We start from the raw sequence: 22,550 nt of genomic DNA on the forward strand, positions 1-22,550 counted from the left end.
AAACCTTTTCAGTGTTAAGTGTAAAACCTTTTCAGTGTTAAGTGTAAAACCTTTTCAGTGTTAAGTGTAAAACCTTTTCAGTGTTAAGTGTAAAACCTTTTCAGTGTTAAGTGTAAAACCTTTTCAGTGTTAAGTGTAAAACCTTTTCAGTGTTAAGTGTAAAACCTTTTCAGTGTTAAGTGTAAAACCTTTTCAGTGTTAAGTGTAAAACCTTTTCAGTGTTAAGTGTAAAACCTTTTCAGTGTTAAGTGTTTTCAGTGTAAAGTTTGCTAATCTTCTTTTTGTTTTTGATTCTTTAAATAAATCTTTACTGTTTTTCTCTGCAAACTTTTTCACAGACTAGTATATTCATACTCTTCTAGAAATATATGTAATGGGAAACTAAAAGTACCATCTTATAAAACTCAGAAATATGGTAACTACTTTGTTGTCTACCAGTTCGTCTATGAATGGAACAAGAGCCTGTGCAACAAGTGCATTTTTAAAAACTACAACTTATGACTTTTTCTTCATCTTAAACAAAATCAATTTTAAAATTTTCATAAAAATATTTAAAAACTTTATTATTATATCTTATTATTAAGTTGTACTTGTAATTTTCTTGTTTTTATTACTAAAATTATTATCAGTACTTTTTTGTTTATTTATTTTTTCCTCTTTTTTATTATTATAATCTGTAAATTTTGATTAAATCATGTTTTGATTAAATCATGTTTTGATTAAATCATGTTTTGATTAAATCATGTTTATTTTTTAATGTATGTTCTGTATATTTGCTTATTATTACTTATATTAAAAATTGTTATCACTGCTTCGATCAGACTGTATGAAGGACAACATCCTTATAAACCATTAACTTAATTATTTTTATAGATAACATTATGCAGTCATTATGATATTTATTATTATTATTTTTCATTATAAATATTTAGCTTTTTACTTTAATTTCAGTAAAAATTATTTTGAAAGAACAACCAATTGTTAAAGTGAAACCATTATTATTAATAAAGTAGAATCCATAGTGAATATTTTTCTTTTCATTTTATCAATAACATGATTGGTTTCCTGATCCACCCAAAGGCATCTTTATACATGATTCTGCCTTAAAGCTAAATCAGTGTGAAAATGTTTTGAGCCTAAAAATGTCACTGTTTTATAATGACCTGACAATTCTGCCGACTTGAACCCTATAGAGAATGCTTGGGAACTTTTAAAGCAGAAAATTGGACACAAAACTTTACCAACAAAAAAAATCTTAAATTTTTTTTTGTTTGTTTTTGTTATGTTTTGTTTAAGTTTTGACATCCACTTCTATCAAGGCTGCAAACAACCACTATTAAAGTTAGAAGTTGCTGGGAAAATAAGATGAAGTTTACAAAGCTAACAATTGACAGACGACTTAAAAAATGTTCTAGGAAAAAAACTAGATGAATAAGAATTTTTTAAGCACTTAGGAACAGTCACAGTAAAAGGATGAGACTTATTTGAATGAGGAGTAGCATAAGAATGAATTTTAGTGGATGGCACAAAAGATGCTAGCTCATTAGAGCAGTGCCCATTATAGTAATTACAGAAAAGAGAAAGAGAAGCAACATTATGACAATGTGATAATAGTTGGAGTTTGGCTACAAGAGCAGGTCCAACTATGTTTACTATGCATTTTTGCACCTTGTCTAAAAGAGTAAGGGCATCATTCGAAGATCCACCCCAGATATGGAAAAAGTATTCCATACAAAGACAGATTTGAGATTTATAAAGATAAAGAATAGAATCCTGAGTAAGAAAGTGGCAAGCACGATAAAGAGATACAACCTTAACAGATGCTAACTTTGAAATTGATTTGATATATGGTTTCCAAAAAAGATGGTAAAAGTTAATCCTAGAAGATGAAGGGTAGTTGACTCATCGAGTACATTACTGTTCATAAATATAAGAAGATCTAGATTATTGCGATAACGATTAGCTGAAAAAATTGAGTTTTATCTGAGTTAAAGTCCACTAGCCACTGAGAGCCCCATGTTGTAGCAGTATTGAGATCCTTCTCAAGCTCAAATGCCCCTCCAAGCTATCAGAGAGTGTTGGCTTATGTGCTGTACATTGAGGACATTTTTAATACTATGATTGGTAAGGAAGGATTCAATAATCCTAAAGATGTTACCTGATACACCATAAGAAGAAATTTTATGGAGAGGACTTTATCAAAGGCTTTAGAAATGTCGAGAGCAATAGCCTTACCCTTTCCACATCTATCTAATGCGTGATAAAACCATCATTTATTACTGTTAACAGCAGTAGAATGAGAAGATCGAAATCCACATTGATGAACAGAAAGTAAGTTATTAGATTCAAAATGAGAGATTAAGTGTTTGTTAATTAAAAACTCAAAAACTTTGCTTATAATAAGAAGAAGAATAATGGGACAGTTGTTAGAAGAGTCAAGTCGCTCTCCAGAGTTTTTGAAAATAGGAATAACAGATGCTGCTTTCCGGCAGGATGGGAAACAGCATTCTTATTAGCACTTGTTAAATAGTTTTTAAAGTATAGACAACAGCTCCTAAGAACACTTCTGCAAAACTTTAACAGGTATGTCCGGACCACAAGCTGTAAAAGAGTCAAAGCAGGAAATTGCTTTGGATACAGAAGCTGGAGTGACACCAAAATCAGGCAATGGACTAACCTGTTTGTCAGCTATATCAGGTAGAACTCAACTAATGGAATCAAGAGATGTTATTGATGAGAAGTCTTTAGCAAACAATTTAGCCTTGTCTTTACGCAAGGCGACAAAATCTGTACCATACAAGAGAGGTAAAATAACAGATTTGACAGACCTTATTATAGATACTGTTAATGATTCTCCAGAAGTCACACGAGCCAAATTTTTTAGATGAAATACGAGATTTCGTTAAGTAATGTCTAGCATAATGATTATGAATTAAAAGCATATGTAAAGAATTGCAAATTACATCCAAAGTATGCCAAGAAGTATACAAGCAGTAGTTGATGCAACTACTACTTGTATACTTCTTATACAAGCAGTAATAATAAAATGGAGAAGACAAATCCCAACTAAAACTGCAACTTTAGTTTATATTAATATAGATTAGAGATGGTGTCTCGATAAAAATACTCATCTTGGGCAGATGTTAAATGCACCCAGCTACTGTCTTGTAGAAGGCCTCCTAGGCAAAGACTTAAGGGGTATACAGATTCTATCTGTTGACCAGCCTCGCACCCCTTCTTCATCTATTAGGCTGGCGCAGATGTATTTTTAATACATTGTTTCCAGTTTAGGATGTTGAATGCTGGATCTTCTTGACTCAATGCATGGGTTTGCTTGTGTCACTGTTTTTATGACTAGGCAACTCATTCTATTATCTCCTTATGAGGGTACAGCTCTAAAACTCAGTTTTATGGTTCTGAGGCCGGCTGGTAGTCAGGTTTCCCGAACTCTGTGGTAGCTCTCAGAGAGGCTGATTCCATCAACAGCTGAAAAATATCAAAGTATTAACAGTGCCATGTTGCGCATGGATGGTGTCCCTGTTTGTACTTTTGGTATGCATTGCGGAGGCCACATTTGGAGCCCTTTGTTACGGCTTAGGGTTTATTAGTAGTAATGAGGCAATTGCTTGGGCTATTAAACAGTGTTCTGAGTACTATCTATGCTTTGAGTCAAGTTCTTCAATCTAATTTAAAAATGAATAAAGTACCAAAAACTATAAAACACAAAAAACCATCATCATCACCAAGTTCTCTAAACCTATCATTCACTAATATTCGTGGTCTTCGAAGTAACTTTTCTTCTGTTGAGTCTTATCTCTTGCAAAGTTCACCAGACCTACTTGCTCTTTGTGAGACTAATTTGAGTTCGGCTGTCTCATCTTGTGATCTTAGTGTTGATGGTTATCTTCCTCTGATTCGTAAAGACTCCAATAGTCACATGCTTGGCCTGGGCATTTACATTCGTAAGAATTCACCTGTTTGTCGTGAAACTAGGTTTGAATCCACAGACTATTCTTTCATGTGCTTTCGTTTAGCACCACTTCACTCTATTGCCTTTCTCTTTGTTCTATATCGATCTCCTTCATCTCAAGACTGTACTCTTTTTGATGTTATTTCTGATCATATTGACCAAGCCCTCTCTCTTTATCCATCAGCTAATATAGTTGTTGTCGGTGACTTTAATGCTCACCACTCTGAATGGCTTGGCTCTAGTGTCAGTGACTCTGCAGGCATTAAAGCCCACAACTTTTGCCTTTCTCAATCCCTAACTCAAATAGTCAACTTTCCAACTCGCCTTCCTGACAACCCTAATCATTTACCTTCTCTACTCGACTTATGTCTTGTTTCTGATCCTAGTCAGTGCTCAGTTTCTCCACATTCACCCTTAGGTGCTTCTGATCACAGTTTGATCTCTTTAAAACTAATATCTCATTCTTCTTCATCACCTGAATACCCCTACTATCGAACCTCTTACAACTACAGTAAAGCTGACTGGGATTCTTTCCGTGATTTTCTTCGTGATGGCCCTTGGGTAGAAATCTTTCAACTTCCTGTCGACAAATGTGCTTCTTATATAACTTCGTGGATTCAGGCTGGCATGGAATCTTTTATTCCCTCTCGACGATTCCAGGTCAAGCCTCACTCTCCTCCATGGTTTTCCTCACACTGTGCTGCTGCGATTGCCAATCGAAACCGTTACTTCCATATTTATCAGCAAAACAATTCTCCAGAAAACAGACGTCTGTTTATTACTGCTAGAAACAACTGTAAAAAGGTTTTGTCTAACGCCAAAACCCGCTATTCTCAGGTCATGAAATCTCGTATCTCATCTCAAAAATTTGGCTCTCGTGACTTCTGGAGAATCTTTAATAATATCAATAATAAGGGCAAATCTATAATTCCACCTCTCTTGTATGGTTCAGACTTCATCACCTCACCTAAAGACAAAGCCGAACTGTTTGCTAAAAACTTTTCATCAATATCATCTCTTGATTCCACTAATTGCGTTCTACCTGATATTGCCAACAAACAGGTTGATTCATTGCTTGACATTCATATCACTTCAGCATCTGTATCTAAAGTGATTTCCTGTCTAGACTCTTCTACAGCTTGTGGCCCAGACAACATACCTGTTATTGTCTTGCAGAAGTGTTCTCCAGAGCTGTCGTCTATACTCTCAAAACTATTCAACAAGTGCTTATCAGAGTCTTGTTTTCCAGCCTGCTGGAAAGCCGCATCTGTTATCCCTATCTTCAAAAATTCTGGGGAGCGATCTGATTCGTCTAACTACCGTCCCATAAGTCTTCTTCCTATCATAAGCAAGGTTTTTGAATCTTTAATTAACAAACACTTAATTTCTCATCTTGAATCTAATAACTTACTTTCTGACCATCAATATGGATTTCGATCTTCTCGTTCTACAGCTGATTTGCTAACAGTAATAACTGACAGGTTTTATCGTGCATTAGATGAAGGTGGAGAGGTTAAGGCCATTGCTCTTGACATTTCAAAAGCGTTTGATAAAGTTTGGCATGCTGGTCTTCTCCATAAGCTTTCTTCTTATGGTGTATCCGGCAACATCTTTAAGATCATTGAATCCTTCCTTTCCAATCGTAGCATAAAAGTTGTCCTCGATGGACAACACTCTTCTTCTTATTCTGTAACTTCAGGGGTTCCTCAAGGTTCTATCCTAGGCCCTATACTCTTTTTAATTTACATTAACGATCTTCCAGATATTCTCACATCTAAGGTGGCATTGTTTGCTGATGATACTACCATTTATTCTTGTCGTGATAAGAAACCAACACCCTCTGATTGCCTGGAGGGGGCATTTGAGCTTGAAAAGGATCTCACTTCTGCTACAGCATGGGGCTCACAGTGGCTGGTGAACTTTAATTCAGATAAAACTCAATTTTTTTCAGCCAATCGTTATCCCAATAATTTAGATCTTCCTATATTTATGAACGGTGATGTACTCGATGAGTCACCTACTCTTCATCTTCTAGGATTAACTCTTACTTCCAATCTTTCTTGGAAACCATATATCAAATCGGTTGCAAAATTAGCATCTGCTAAGGTTGCATCTCTTTATCGAGCTCGCCACTTTCTTACTCTGGATTCTATTCTCTACCTCTATAAATCTCAAATCCGGCCTTGTATGGAATACTGTTGCCATATCTGGGGCGGATCTTCTAATGATGCCCTTTCTCTTTTAGACAAGGTGCAAAAACGCATTGTAAACATAGTTGGACCTGCTCTTGCAGCCAACCTTCAACCATTATCACATCGTCGTAATGTTGCTTCTCTTTCTCTTTTCTACAAATACTATAATGGGCACTGCTCGAAAGAGCTAACGTCTCTTGTGCCATCTACTAAAATTCATTCTCGTGTTACTCGTCATTCAATTAAGTGTCATCCTTTTTCTGTGACTGTTCCTAAGTGCTCCAAAAATGCTTATTCGTCTAGTTTTTTTCCTCGAACATCAGCTCTTTGGAATTCGCTTCCTTCATCTTGCTTTCCTGATTCATATAATTTGCAATCTTTTAAATCGTCCGTCAATCGTTATCTTGCTCTACAATCTTCATCTTTTCTCTTACAGTAACTTCCAACTTTAATTAGTGGCTGCTTGCAGCCTTGTTGGAAGCGAAGATGTTTAAAAAAAAAAAAAAAAAAAAAAAAAGATTAATTATTTAGTTTTTATCAAAAAAATATAGCCCAAATGATTTTATTAATCTTTTTTTTATAAATACAACTTATCTTGTCACTTGAAAAGTAAGATTTTTTTAAAAATATATTTATCTATTCTTAACTATCAGTTATCCAATCTCACTACAGATAAACCAAACTTCCAAAGCTTACTCCCAAACCCCTTTCGAGCTTGTGTAACACCAATATTTATTGGAGAAAACAAGAAAATAAAGAAAAAAAAGTACATTAAATGCAAACAAGACAAAATGATAATAAATACACAAACAGTGATATTTAAAAAACATATAGTACATAATACAAAAAAAAAAAAATGTGTAAACAAAAACAATGATAACAATAACAATAACAACAGTGTTATTTTTTACACTTTATTCATTTCACCTGATCATTAAAATTGTTTTGTCTTTTGGTAAAATTAGATTTCATGTAAAAAAATTTTCGCATATTTTATGTTCACATATCTCATGTTCACATAAAAAAAATTTCGCATATTTCATGTTCGCATAAAATTTTTGTTCACATATTTCATATTCATTATTGTATGGTTTTAGAAATCGTTAATTGAGAAAAATGAAGATATTAACTTTTACAAACCTTGTAATCCTCTTGATGAATTAAGGTATGATTTTTATATTTAATTAAAAATTATAATTGTTATTAACATTTTTAGTTATATACTTTTAAACAAGCCTTGCATAATTTGTATAAATTGCATAAAAGTCATGCTTAATTTGTACTTTATAAAAATAAAATCCGAATGCAGGGCATTTGGGCATATTTGGAATAGTTTATATTTTCTGGCCTAATTTATCTATTATTCAATATATGGTATTTATACTCTCGTTTTTAAGGGTTTTTTAAGGGGCAGTTTACATTTCACTCCCAACTTAAATGCTTCTTGTGGGAAAACTGTGTTCTAGGTACTAATATGTGGAAATGCTACTGGTTTCTTATATCACCTTTTGTAGTTTATTAAGGCAAAAATCTTCACCACACTTTGTGTATAGGGGGTCATAATGATGCCCAATATGCTGTATCTGAGTGAGGGTTATTGGAAGCTTATGTCTTTAGTTTATTACGTTACCCTTTTGTAGATAAATTAAATTTTATTTTTGCTTTTTTTTTAAATAATTTTATTTTTATTTTTTTAAATAATTAAGGTCTTTATTCCTTATAAAATTAGTAAAAATGGAAAACATGTGTATATAGCACTCCTAATGGATGGTCATGGCAGCAATCTTACATATATTCATCAGAGGCTTTGTCTTAAATCTAATAACATTTTCCTTATTTAGTTCTATTTAAGTTTTTACTTTCTGCAATTTAGATTGCACTCATTTGCCTTCCCCCAAATAACAGTCACACTTTACAACCTTTAGACATCGGTTTCTTCAAACCAAAAAAATAGCCTTGAAAACCATATGTTGGTGGTCAAGGCTATTTTTACAAATTTAATAAGATAAGCTTGGCTGAAATTAAACAGAAAAAATTTAGAATCTGGTTTTAGAGCCTCAGGTATCTGTTCGATCCATCAAAAGCTGTCAAAAAAGTGTTGGTGACGGCAGAGCATAAAAAAGATTATAACTGTCCTCATCATGAACTTTGAGCTGCTATTTTAAATGTGTTATTGCCAACTCCTTCCAAAGACACTCTAACAGCTATAAGCAGTAAAAGAAAATGAAGAAAATGAGTGCAAGCAGAATGTGGCAAGGTTCTCACTGACAAAGTTGAAAAAAAAAACTTGTAGAAAAAAAGAAGAAGTAGTTTCAAAAAATAAAAATATAAAACTTGCGTAAAAAAAAAAGCAAATTCAAAGTATATTTAAAAAAAAAGTTTTATGAAGAATTTTATCCTTGCATATTTCTTCAAATACACCCATTATTTTTGTCTATTGATATTAGGAATAACTCTGGAATACATTTTACTTAAAAAAATATCATGCAATTTAAATAAAAATAATATTAACAAACTTTTTTTGCGCACATTTTTGTTTGGATTAGCCCCTGCATGGGGCTATTCTGAACAAGGTATATTTTTGCTTAAGGCTCTGCAAATGCAATATTTGTTCAAAAATACTTGAAACATTTACTTGACACATACAATGTAAAAAAAAAAAGTTTTTGCAAAAGAGAAAAAAAATTACAAAACTATGTTTTTGTTCAAATTAGTTTCCCTATATTGCATAATAGTTTCTCTATATTGCATAATAGACACATACTAACACACGCGCTGACACAAGTATATAAAAGTTGTAGGCATTATCAACTAAAAAAACATTAAAAAACCTAATTATCCCACAGTTTGGTATAACATTTATATATTTTAGATTATAACTATTATGTAAAAATAAAATTAGGAATTAAACTGTATTATAATTTTAATAGTATAATTTTATATATCTTTATGCTAAGATCATTTCTTTTATAATTTGATTGTAGATTTATATCAGTGGTATTGAAAAGTTTTGGTTGTAGAGATGTGAGCAGTGACATCAATTTTTTTTATCTTCAATAATAAAAATTTAAAAATATTAATTTTTTTTTTTTTAACATTCTGATTCACTCCCAACAAGCATCATTAGAAGAACCAGCCTTACTATGACAACTGTATTCCATACAGGGAATAAGTTGGAGAGGTCAGAATGTTTTTTGGAGTTTTGTAAAAATTGGAACCACAGATGCCATTTTCAATTAGTCAGGAAAACAAGACTCAGCCAAGCACTTATTAAATAGTTTAGAGAAAATAGGAGAGAGTTCTGAAGAACTATTTTGTAAGACTGCAATAGGAATGTTGTCTCCACCACAAGCAGTAAAGGAGTTTAATTGAGATATGACTTGAGCAACGAAAGCTGGAATGATTTGAATGTCTAACTATGGGTTTTTTAACTCACTGTATCAAGATCATGAATGCCACTTTAGCCGGGAAGGCTACTTAAATTGTGGTTACAACCCTTTCTCAACTTTATAACTTCAAAACACAAACCTTGACAACCATGGCCGCTGTGCGGACAAATAAGTTGAGCGCATTATTACCAGGGGGATGGTAGAGATCGAATTCAGAACTTCTTGTTTATGAGATGAGCGCTCTACCACTACACCACTATTGCATTGGTCAGGGTTAGGGTCAGGGTTAAGGTTAACCTGTTTAATTGGAATAGAAAAAAAAGTATGACCATAAGATTCAAGAGTCAAGTTAGAAGACAAGTTCTTTGCAAATAGTTAAGCCTTATCATTGGCAGAGGTAATAAGATCAACTCCATGAATGAAAGATGGAATGTCAGACTTTGTTAATGAAGCTGTTTAAGATTTTCCAAAAGTCACTAGAGCCTAACTTCTGAGATAAGATACAAAATTTTGTAAACTGGGAATAATGCAGCCTAGCATCAGATAACATCAGACAACACCAAGGACCATTATGACTGTTATGAAGAAAATTACAAAAAGAATGATGTTAGCTTTAGGGTAGTAGTAAATAGTGCAATGGTAGGGTGAGTCTGAAGAAGAAGTATGAGATGAAAAGTTTATAGAGATCTTTGCATGGTCGGAACCACCTAAAGGAGAAATTGAACACAAGCTAGGGTTAGTGAGAAGATACTTGACTCATTCATATACAGAGCACAGCATCCCAAGCAATGAGCTATCTAGTTGTCTCAATCCTGTTAATTAAATCAAAGTCATAACTTAGAGCTCCTTATGTGGCCTCTACAGTGCACACCAAACATCATTCATGTGCAACATGGCACTGTTAATACTCTGATGTTTTACAGCAGTTGAAGGAATTAGCTTCTCTGAGAGTTGCCACAGAGTTTCGGAAACCTTACTACTAGCTGTACCCTCATTAGGAGATAACAGGAAGAGTTACATAGCCACTATCAATTAGGCAAAGTACTAATAATAGAATAAAGAATATCCAGCATTCCTTATCCTAAGCGGGAAAAAATGTATCACAAGTTTATGTCTACGTCAGCCTACTAGATGATGAAGAGGGTTTGAGGCTGATAAACAGCACTATTCTGCTTACCCCTAAAATCTTAGCCTAGGAGGTCTTCTACAAGACAGTAGCTAGATGCACTTAACATCTACCCAAGATGAATATTTTTATTGAGACACTATCTCTAGCCATTACTTAACCAAGAGCCCCAACGCAAGAGAATTTTAACCAATTGCTGTTAACTTTTGCCCAAGATGAGTATTTTTATCATGACACTATCTTTAGCCTTTACTCAGCCAAGAGCCTGAAAGCAGGGGATTTTTAAGTCGGAGTTTATTTCTCTTTAGCTTTTGCCTAAAAAAGCAAATCCTACAAGGTAGCAGGGCATGGGGCAGGTAATACTGGGCTACATGATACCAATAGCAGGGTGTTGATCCTGAATCTGACCTGGCCCGGAGTAATTAAAAAGAGTTATTACCTGTAAGCATTACTTAAAAAGATTGATGGGATTGTTTTGGAAATGCATTAGGAAAAACATTTAATATAACAAAATACTAGAGATTAAAGTGTGCGTAGGTTTTATAGTTTTATAGTCACTAGTTGGTTACTGAGCTCACACTGCATCAAAGATTTAAACAAAACACAAATATAAATAAACTTACAGGTAAGTGAACACCGTGCCTGCATCTCAGACAGAACACAAACATATATATAGTAACTTCTAGGTGAATCAACACTGTGCCAGAGGTTCAGACAAAACATAAACATACATATAGTAACATGTGAATGAGTGAACACCACCCAAAAGCTTCGAACAAAACACATATATACAGGTAACATCTTAAGGGTGAGTAAATATTGCACTATAGGTTTAGACAGAACACACATACATATCAAGTAATTTACAGGTGAGCTAACACAGTAATTAAGGCACCTCCAAACCATTTTAAAGACAAAAAAAAACAATCTATTGACATGACTGATATTAAATAGTATTGATAACAGAAAGTACACTTCTAGCCTTTGCTTAGTAAGCGAATCCCAGAAGGCAGCAAGATATAGAACAGGTTGCACTGGGTTACATGTTACCAGTAGCAGGGTGATCATGATGACCATACACCTGACCCTGACACTGAGTTAGTTGTGTAAAACATATTTTAAAATGACACTTAATAAATTAGTAATTCTACCTAAACTTTAGTATCACATGTACATACACACTACGGTGTGTGTAAATGTGATATGGTCCTATATATCTTGAAATTCCTATTAAAAAAAATAGGTTCTTTAGAAAAAATTTTGAGGGGGGCAGGCCCATCAGCCTTGGTTAATACGATCTTTTATTTGAAAAAGTTGGCCTTCTATTTATCAGACCATTTGTGTAACACATCTTAAAAAGTAGGTTATAGTTGTTATATTAAGGTGGTAGAATAATGGAGGCCAGATCAAAAAAAGACAAATCTTTGATGTTCAAATGCTCTTTTCTATCAATCCATTCTGTGTTTGTAACTGCTGACTTCATCATCACTAATGTCGCAAAAGCATAAAAAATGCATAAGCTTTGTATACCCAGGCATTAAAAATTATTTGAATATAAGCACAATGAGAATTTTTTATATTGATTTCAGTAGACAGATAAATGCTAGCCAGGTAACACTTACATTGTTGTTTTAAACATGGTACTCAAAGATCAGCATATTCTTTTGAATAGTGTAGATTCTGTACTAGAGCATTTTGATCAGCCGATGGCTGTTCACAAGTAGAACTAACTTTATAAAAATTAATCTTCTCAGACTTGCTATCATTATTATAAGAGATGTTTTATGGATCTGCAAATTCAGGAAACACTATCTATATTGCTAACAGATTAAAATCAAACGATTGACAAATCATAAGATTATAATCTTGAAAATTGAATTCTTGAACCTTGATCTTTCTTTTCTTTCTGTTTACTAAAGTTTTAAACTTTTTATTTTTCGATAGTTTCAGTCTCATGCATAAAGTAATTAAGTATGCTGTTCCAATTATTTCACATTCATGTTCTAATGTTAGTTTTTTATGCAATTATGTTATTTATGTTTATTTACAACATATATTATTTATCTTACTCTATCATCCTTCATTTTTTATACACAACAACAAAGTTACCTTATATTGTGTAACCGGTAAAAAAAATTACAATAAATCATTCCTGGCTACAGATGATAAAAAGTACTATAATACATTCCTGACTATAGGAAATGATAAAAAGTACAATAATACATTCCTGACTACAGGAGATGATAAAAATTACAATAATGCATTCCTGACTACAGGAGATAAAAAATACAATAATTCATTCCTGGCTAGAGGAGATAAAAACTACAATTATGTATTGTAATGTGTCTGTTAAAGGTTTTGAGGTTGTTAAACCATCCCTTTCTAACTGCATTATAATCATATCAAAGTTGTCCTCAAAGCTCAATACTCTTGGTTTGCATTAATTTTTGTGGTTCCATCCTTGATCCTGCATTGTTTCTTATTTAATTAGAATATTAAACATACTATCAAATATTTTTCAAGTTGTTATTTTTTTAAAAGAAAGAATAACCCACAAGTGGATTCAGTGTGTGTTTGTGGGGAGGGGGTGGGGTGGGGGGTGGAGGGGGGAGGAGTTAGTCAATAAAGAGAGCAATTGTGTATATTGTTACATATATACAAATTGTTTTTATACTCTATAATAAAGTTTTGAACGTTGAAACTTTAAAAAAAAAAGTTTTTAATTACATTTTTTTAGTTGTGTTTTGTTATTTTAAGATTTATATATTCCTGGGTCAAAATTCCGATCACATATAGTCAGTTAAATGTAGAAAAGGTGCCAGCAGACGTTCTTTATTCATTTTTACAAGAAAAGTTGAACAACATGAAGAGGTATGCCTATAAAATGTTTTAAACATTTTTTTTCTTAATTTTTTTTTCAATATTTTTAATTTTTTTTTTTTTAATTTTATGTTATAATTTTTATGGTTAGATACAGCTTTTCGGTTGAAAAAGCATTAATTTTACTGACTAATTGGTTAAAGGAATCAATAAATCCTGATAAGTTCACAGAACAAGCAAAAATAATTTTTAACAACGGTAAGTTTTTCTTTAGTTATACTTTTTAATTTTATGTTATTTAAAAGCTTTTGTATTTGAAATGTTTTTTATTTAGAAGCTGAAACTTTTGTATTAGACTTATGGAAGTTTGTTTATGCTAAGTCTTTATGTATCTCCAATAATATTTCAGAGGTAAAAAAAGTTTCAGCTTTTAGTAAGTTTTACAATTTCTTCCTTTTAAACTGAATTTAAATTAGAGATGGTTACAGTTACGTGTTACTTTAGTAACATTTTTTAACATTTTGGTAGTACTTCATTTTTTCATAGTAAAACCTTGTAAGTGACTGACGTTACTTTTTCAACCCTAACTAAATGATGTCACCATGAACTTAAATATAATATACAATACAATATTTATGTAATTACTTTTTTATTTATAATTACACATTTTGATTTATATAATCAATATTTTACTTGTGTTGCGCGAGACTGGATAGCTCTTTTTTTAACAAATTTCCTTCCAACATAGAAGCTATTTACATTGGTAGTTTCCAGATAATTTTGTTAAAGAGCAAGAAGTTGTTTGTTAAAAAACGACAAGAGAAATGACAAAAGACATGAAAAACTGTAAATTGTATGAGGAAAATATGAAGATGAGAAAAGAAAAGATGGAAGGAGTTCCAAACCATTGATGTGTGAGGAAAAAAAACTACGTAATTAAAAAAACATGAAGATGAGAAAGCGTTCCAAAGCATTGATGTGTGAGGAAAAAAAACTAGGTAAATAAAAAAACATAAAGCAACAGATACAGTGAAAAGGTGCAACTTTGCTGAATGATAAGGTACATAAGATTGAGCTTTGAACTTTGCTGAATGATAAGGTGCATAAGAAGAACTTTGCTGAACGATAAGGTACATAAGATTAGTTAATAGAATAAGTGATAATAGCTGGCTTAAACGGTGACTATTATAGTATTTGCAAAAAAAAATAAGAGATGCAAGCTTGCAACAATAGGACACAGTCTCAAGCTTGGCAGAAAAAGCTGGTCCAGCTACATTTACAATACATTTTTGGACCATGTATAGAAGAATATCATTAGATGAACTAGCACAAATATAAAAAAAGTAATTGATACAGGAACAAATTAGTGATTTACAGAGGTAGAAAATGAAATCAAGGATGAGTGAATGGTAAGCCTTATAAAGAAAAGGCAACCTTAGCAGATGCTAATTTAGCAATAGATTGTATATATATTTTCAGAATAGGCCAGTAGTAAATTATAATCTGAAAAGACTCATTATTAGAGGACTCAGTGTTTCAATTAATTAATATAGTACATCAACAATAAATGATTTAATAATCTCAAAAACTTTACAGATACACTATATAAAGCAAGCTAATGGAAAAGACCAGAATGCGAGGCTTTATGGAAAGCTTTTGATATGGCATTTCTTTCAGATACTTATATGGTTGGTATAGAAGATATTTATAGATAGTGGGTCACACTATGTATAAATATTATCTTTTAATGTATTTCATATTTGGTGTAATGTTTGAAGACCTCATCAATTTCTCAAATTTTTTATGAAAGTTTTTATCCTTAGCCTGAATATAACCCATATATATATATATATATATATATATATATATATATATATATATATATATATATATATATATATATATATATATATATATATATATATATATATATATATATATATATATATATATGTATAAATGTATTTATATATATATATATATAAATGTATTTATATATATGTATATATATAAATGTATTTATATATATGTATATATATATATATATATGTATATATATGTGTGTGTGTGTGTATATATATATATATATATATATATATATATATATATATATATATATATATATATATATATATATATATATATATATATGTATATATATATGTATATATATATATGTATGTACCTAACTGTAAAATGCTGCGTTCATTTTTCATAATTTTAAGAAAACGTCGAAGCACTATGAAGCGAAAAGCTCACAAAGTGGCCACAAGTGGAATTTTTTTAATACACCATTTTCATTAATTTCTTTTACAACTTATTAGAAAAAATATCAAATGGTAAGAAAAATATATATTTTGGTTCTCTCGTGTCTACTATCCTAGTCAGAGAAGCATTTTTTCCTACCTGTAGAAGGTAAAAAAAGTTCGCTAAAATTTGCGAACTTTTTATACTTTTCAAATTTTTATTTTTTTTACTTATTTAGATGATTTTTTTTTTTTATCATAAATCTTTATTTAGGCATTCTTTTATCTTTTTCAAAAGTAAAAAGCTTAAAATATTGAATATAGCTTTTGCCGAATGAGTAATTGAAATATTAGGTGAAAATATAAATTTTCCGATAAATATTGTTTTTGAAAATAATATATCTCAAAAGTTCCGCAGAGTTCCACCCTAAAATGACTTTTTTATCCTAGGGGATGTTATCATGGATAACTAAAAAAAAAATCAGCTGCCCCAAATTGCCCAAAATGGATTTATGGGTACACGTATAAAAAATAAAAATCTGTGTAAAATATTTTTCCCCCCACAATGAGGGGGTTGTAAACTGTACGTGGTCATTACTTCTGAACGCCAAAAGATTATTTTATGAAGTTTGAATTCTATTGATAAAATTAAATTTTATTTTAAGTTTTGAAAACAATTATGTTTAAAATACTGTCCTCCCTCTCAAAGGGTTGGAGGGGGCCGTTATTTGGGCTTTTCATGTTCCCAAGCTATAATAACCGTAATATTTTGTAACACATCCTCATTTGACAATAGTATTAAAATAAAAAATTTGGGAGTTCACATCATGCCTGGAGAAGTGTTTCATCTGTATATCTTGAATCTTGAATACAGATGTTGCTAAAAGGAGAAAGGTATCCAGGTATATTAAAATCTATATACTACGTTTTTGGTTGTTAATTTTATTTAAATGACTACATTTTTTTAAAAATATAAAATATTTTTTTAGTTTGATTGGTGACCATTGTACCGAAGAACTTGCCTGTGCTGCTGCGTTGAGGGCTAAATCAAGCCCAGGAAAGACCGACTTTTCAAAAGTTATTAAACATTCTGTTAAAAATCCAGCTCTATCCAGGAAAATTATTGAAAATACAAAAACGAATCCAATAATGATGAAAGCAGAAGAGGCCCTTGCATTAAAGATAATTTGTGATCTCAGCGATTCACAATATCAAGTTATTAGAAACTCTTCACTGAAACAGAATGCAGAGATATACCCTTCAGTCAAAGTAATATTTGATGCAAAATCCAAATGTTATCCAGAAAATTTGGAAATTTTAGACACATCTGCCAAATGTTATGTTCAGTCAATGGTGAACCACACTTTATCAAGAATTATAAGCTTATCTAATACAGAGTGTCTAGATGGATCGGAAACAACTGGAAAATTCTATTTGAAAGCTGGAATGGATGGAGCCTCATCTCAAAGTGTATACAATCAAAGGTTTGATGACACAGATCTTTCAACAGGAGTTGAAAACAAAAAATCCTTGTTCCAAACTGCAATTGTTCTGTTGAAACTGGAAATAAGGGCCATCACTGTATGGTCAAACCCAATGTCTTCAAGCCCCTACTTTTGCAGGCCTCTTCACCTGCAATACCAAAAAAAAGCAAAAGAGTCAACAAGAGCTGAAGAATTAGATGTTAGGAAGCAAATAGAAAGTCTTCAAGATTTTGAACTTGAAATCCCCTTCTCTAACCAGAAAGCAAAAATAAAAATAAAAATTGAGATGACCATGTTGGACGGCAAGGCAGTGAATGCTATAACAGATACAAACTCAACTCAATCTTGCAATGTTTGTTCTGCCAAGCCTAGTGAAATGAACAAGCTGGATATAATTAGAGAAAAAGTTTGCATTAAGCAAGCCATAGCTTTATGATTATCCACACTGCACTGTTGGATACAAATTTTTGAATTCATTCTTCACTTGGAATATAAAATGGATATTAAAATATACCAGTCCCGATCTCCAGAAGATAAATTATCTGTAAAATCTTGAAAAAAAGAAATCAAAAGAAAGTTTAGAGAGGTGTTAAGCTTAGTGGTTGATACTCCTAAGCAGGGATTTGGAAATACTAATACAGGAAACACTGCAAGGAGGGCATTTCTAGCAGCAGAATCTTTCTCTGAAATAACAGGAGTTAGTTTGGACATCATTTTAAGACTAAGAAACATATTGAATGCCGTTTGCAGTGGATTCCACCTGAACTTGGATGCTTTTAAAGCATACTGTTATAAAACTTCAGAGCTGATAGTGGAAATCTATCCTAGGTACATTATGCCACCTACACTTCATAAGGTTTTGGAACATGGATTTTTAATTGCTGAGCATTTGGATCTTCCCATTGGAGCATATTCTGAGGAGGCTCAAGAAGCTCAAAATGAGGCCATACGAAATGCAAGACTCAATCACACATGCAAAATATCTAGAATTAATTAAATTAAATATTTTTTCACTTTGAAAATATTTTTAGAATAATTTCTAGAATCTAAAAATTAAAAAAAATTGCATTAAAAATCAAAGGGAGGAGGGGAGGGAAGAGGGGGTAAGGGGAGGGGTCTACAACTTGAAAAGTTTTTAATTACCCACTGTTTGTTTGAATTGGAACAATAATTTAATAAAAACGTTTGTTTTTATTGTTTATTTGTTTTAATAATTTAATAATAAAGTTTGTTTTTGAATTAGAACAATAATTTAATCAAAACGTTTATTACTTTACAAAATTTTGAGTTTTGGCCGCTTTTTGACCATTATGCTTCACTGTGCGACGTTTTAAAAAAAAGTCGGCAATCAGCGTTTGTTTATCAAATTAACGTTTACGTCTTTGACAATTTGTCGAACTCTAATTCTGTGCCGACCTGATGCCGACTTTAAGCAGTTTTAGGTCACATAATATATATATATATATATATATATATATATATATATATATATATATATATATATATATATATATATATATATATATATATATATATATATATATATTTATATATATATATAATTTATATATATATATGTGTGTATGTATTTTAAATTTTATATATATTTATATATATATGTATATATATATATATGTATATACATATATATATATATATGTATATATATGTGTATATATATATATATATATATATATATATATATATATATATATATATATATATATATATATGTATATATATATATATATAATTTATATATATATATATATGTGTATGTATTTTAAATTATATATATATATATATATATATATATATATATATATATATATATATATATATATATATATATATATATAATTTTGAATTTTTTTTCAAGCACACACGAAAAGAGTTTCAATCTTTCTCTAGTGTGAGGAGACAGGAAATTGGTCAGGTTTATTAAATTATATATATTTTGTAAAATTTGTTACTCGCTTACTTAAAAAGTTCTTAACTTTTTTCAGAATAAAATACTTAGTTGATATTAATTTTTTTTAACTTACACTAAAGATAATGATCATCATGGTTAGGCTCATGTGAAAACATGGTTTTAAATAAATTTCTTATTCTTGGAGTTTGAAATAAACAGCATATTCTTAAGCCATAATTGTGATGAGCAGCATATTCTTAAGCCATAATTGTGAACCCTGATTAGTGTTAGACTAATATTTCAAGGCAAGTTTTCATATTCGTAATATGATTCAAAACAGGTTTTCGTATTATGTAAGCGAAAGTGATGCAGTAGGTGCTTTTTTTTTTGCGAAAGAAAGTCTTGTTTTAAAGAAGTCTTTTTTTTTTTTTTTTTTTTTTTTGCGAAAGAAGTCTTATCTTAAAGTAGTCTTATCTGAGAACAATCCTATTTTTGAAAAAAGTTATAAATTGAAATTTATTAGTTTCCAGGCACCTCACATTTGTAAAACAATTTATCTAATTTTATAGAACTTAAGGAATTGATATATTTTCATATATAATTTCACATATAAAAATGTAAAAAAAAAACTTTTTAACATCAACAACAACAACAAAATTTTATAAAAAAACTTTTTAACAACAACAACATAAATTGTAAAAAAATCAAAACCAAGAATTTTTTTTGTTTTTGTTTTATTAAAAGCATTTATCATTTTCGAATGTTTTGAGACCTAAAAATTAGGTTTAGTTTTTTTTATAGGATAAAATTTAAAGGGAAAGTCAGGGTCAGGGTTAGGGTTCTAAAGGAAATTTTTATCATTTATTTCTCAATTTTTTTCAAATCTTATTTTTACATTTTATCAATATTAATTCTGATTTTTTTTTTACATAAATCAAAAATTTGTAGAAGTTTGAGCGAATGCCATTAAACTAGTTAAAGGTCATCGGAATTAAATATCATTTTGCTTGAATGTACACACACAAGTAAACGCAATCGAGTTTTAAGATATTTTTTTTGCAGTTGTTTTTGTAATTAATTTACCTTTGTTTATGATTGCATCTGAATGTTTTAGGTAATGATTTGATCATTGGTATGAAATCTCCTCCTTCGGATTGGATATTATATAACTTAACACGAGAGCAACGCTTGTCGATGTATGAAAAAGTTTGCGAGGTTGAAAGGTTTTTAAAAATTTATTTCAATTTTATGTCAGGGTTTTTTAAATTATACTAATTCAGTTAAATACTTTATTTGTAGATAGGACGTATGATCAACCAATGTAGTGAATCATTTGAAAAGTTGTTAAACGACACGGAGGAACAGATGAGAGGTTTTTTTAGTTTTTTTAACAAAATTTATTTCGCTTTTGTGACTTACCTGAACTTTTGTTGTTATTTTGATTATTTATTTTACTTTATTTATTTATTTTCTTGCTAGTTGTAGCAGCGTTTGCTGATCGAGGCGAAAAAACTCATCTAGAAGTCATGGCTGAATTACGAGATTACAAAAGAAGAAGACAATCATATCGCGGAAAAAACAATATGACAAAAAAATTATTTTTTACTGAGGCAGGTTTTAAAACCGCATTTTAAAATGTTTATAGATTTAAAAATGTTATTATTTAGGTTTTGCGTAACTATATTGATTTTTTTTTTTTTAAAGAAAAAGAAGAGAGGTCGGGTTATTTTAGCTATTTTTCAGGTTTTGCATGACCTAATTGACTATTCTTATAGGTTTTGCGTGATCTCATTGAACAACAAATGCTGTATTTAACAATACTCTATGAGCAGCAGCAAACTGAATCAGCAGTACCTGAGTCTCCACCAATTGCCATGCAGCACAATATAGAAGAAAAAATAAATAATACTAAAAGCGAGAATTTAGAAAATGAAAGTAAATCTCGTTATCTTAGTTCTGAAAAAACGCGTGATCGTCGGTTTCAAGAAGAGCATAGAGACAATAAATATGGCCATCGGAGATTAAATGAACGTCACCATAGGGATCGTCGAAGAAGTCGGAGCAGAAATCGGAGTAGAAGCAGAGAACGTAGCAGAGAATATCGATATCGAGAAAAAAGAGATCGAAGAGATATAAAAGAAATTAGTAACGTCACTGTATACGATGACTAAAACAGCGTCACTGTTTATATAGCGGCAACATTTATACTTGTTCTAATTTATTATCACGAGTTTGACGTTGTAAAGAAAAAAAAATGGCTTTTAATACATGAAAAAATTTTTCCAATTTTTTAAAATTTTTTAAAAGTTTGTTTAAAAAAATGGTTTTATTATTTTATTATTTATATTATATATATATTTTATATATATATATATATATATATATATATATATATATATATATATATATATATATATATATATATATATATATATATATATATATATTTATATAAATCCGTGAAAATTTGACAGGTCAAATTTTTAAGGATCTTTAGACCCTTCAAAATTTGACAGGTCCCTAATATTTTTCTAACGTATGTCAACCTGGTACTCAAAAGAAGCGAAATTATATAAAAACTTCAAAAATAATTTATTTACATAAGAATATTTTTTTCAGATATAATCGTCTAAAAATCGTCTAAAAAATTGTTTTTAAGATGAAAATAAAAAAAGTCAATATTTTTAAGTTTTTTTATAATAATTTTTTTAAACATATTTTTTATGTAAATTGATTATTATTTTTGAAGTTTTTATATAATTTCACTTTTTTTGAGTACCAGGTTGACATACGTTAGAAAAACTTTTTTTTAAAACATTAGGGACCTGTCAAATTTTTAAGGGTCATAAGGCTCCCCTAAACATTTTTTATTCAAAAAAATTTTAAGCCTAGTGTTTTTGTATTATATAGAACACATTTAGTTAAGTGTAGCAGGCTATTTTAAAAAAGGTTTTTTTTGAACCACCCTAATAATAGTGCTGCAGGAAGAGATTTTCTAAGAGGATTTTACAAGAGACAACAAAAGGTCTGGACCTTTTAATAAGAAAGTGTTGTCTTTAAATTGCGTTTATGATTTACGTCTTACGATGTTTATTGTTTTACGTCAAAGTGGCATAAAATAATAAACATCGTAAAATAACTTTTATAGACGATGTAAATAACAAATCTAACATTGTATTGAATAACAATTTTAAAAAGTTGTAAAGCCTTTAATAAACACAATGCTTTTAGGAACTTTTAGAAACAAATTTTCTTACCTTAACTTTATCAAAGTCTTTTAGAAATGAATCGGTTTCAATTGTACTCAGAACCTGGTGTTCAATTGCTAATGTGGCCATCCCACAAAGGCGGTCCTGAGAAAAAGTCGATCGAAGGTAATTTTCGATAATTTTCTTTCTCCACTGGCCACTG

The 22,550-nt window shown here is 30.5% G+C and overlaps 1 protein-coding gene across 4 annotated transcripts in view; it reads left to right on the forward strand.

Annotated features, from left to right (window-relative positions):
* The window catches only part of LOC101238746 (uncharacterized), a 52,744-nt gene extending 31,319 nt beyond the window's left edge, over positions 1 to 21,425 (forward strand). For all 4 annotated transcript variants that reach the window (XM_065794140.1, XM_065794138.1, XM_065794139.1 and 1 more), the window contains exons 6-14: positions 7,260 to 7,327; positions 13,435 to 13,548; positions 13,649 to 13,755; positions 13,832 to 13,908; positions 19,107 to 19,158; positions 20,254 to 20,354; positions 20,439 to 20,511; positions 20,619 to 20,749; positions 20,915 to 21,425. In XM_065794140.1, the coding sequence (XP_065650212.1) occupies positions 7,260 to 7,327; positions 13,435 to 13,548; positions 13,649 to 13,755; positions 13,832 to 13,908; positions 19,107 to 19,158; positions 20,254 to 20,354; positions 20,439 to 20,511; positions 20,619 to 20,749; positions 20,915 to 21,310 (1,119 nt within the window). In that variant the 3' untranslated portion in view covers positions 21,311 to 21,425. The remainder of the gene's footprint in view (positions 1 to 7,259; positions 7,328 to 13,434; positions 13,549 to 13,648; positions 13,756 to 13,831; positions 13,909 to 19,106; positions 19,159 to 20,253; positions 20,355 to 20,438; positions 20,512 to 20,618; positions 20,750 to 20,914) is intronic.
* The last annotated feature ends 1,125 nt before the right edge of the window (positions 21,426 to 22,550 follow it).

This window comes from Hydra vulgaris, chromosome 03, assembly GCF_038396675.1.
Source record: "Hydra vulgaris chromosome 03, alternate assembly HydraT2T_AEP".
NCBI classification, from domain to species: Eukaryota; Metazoa; Cnidaria; class Hydrozoa; order Anthoathecata; family Hydridae; genus Hydra; species Hydra vulgaris.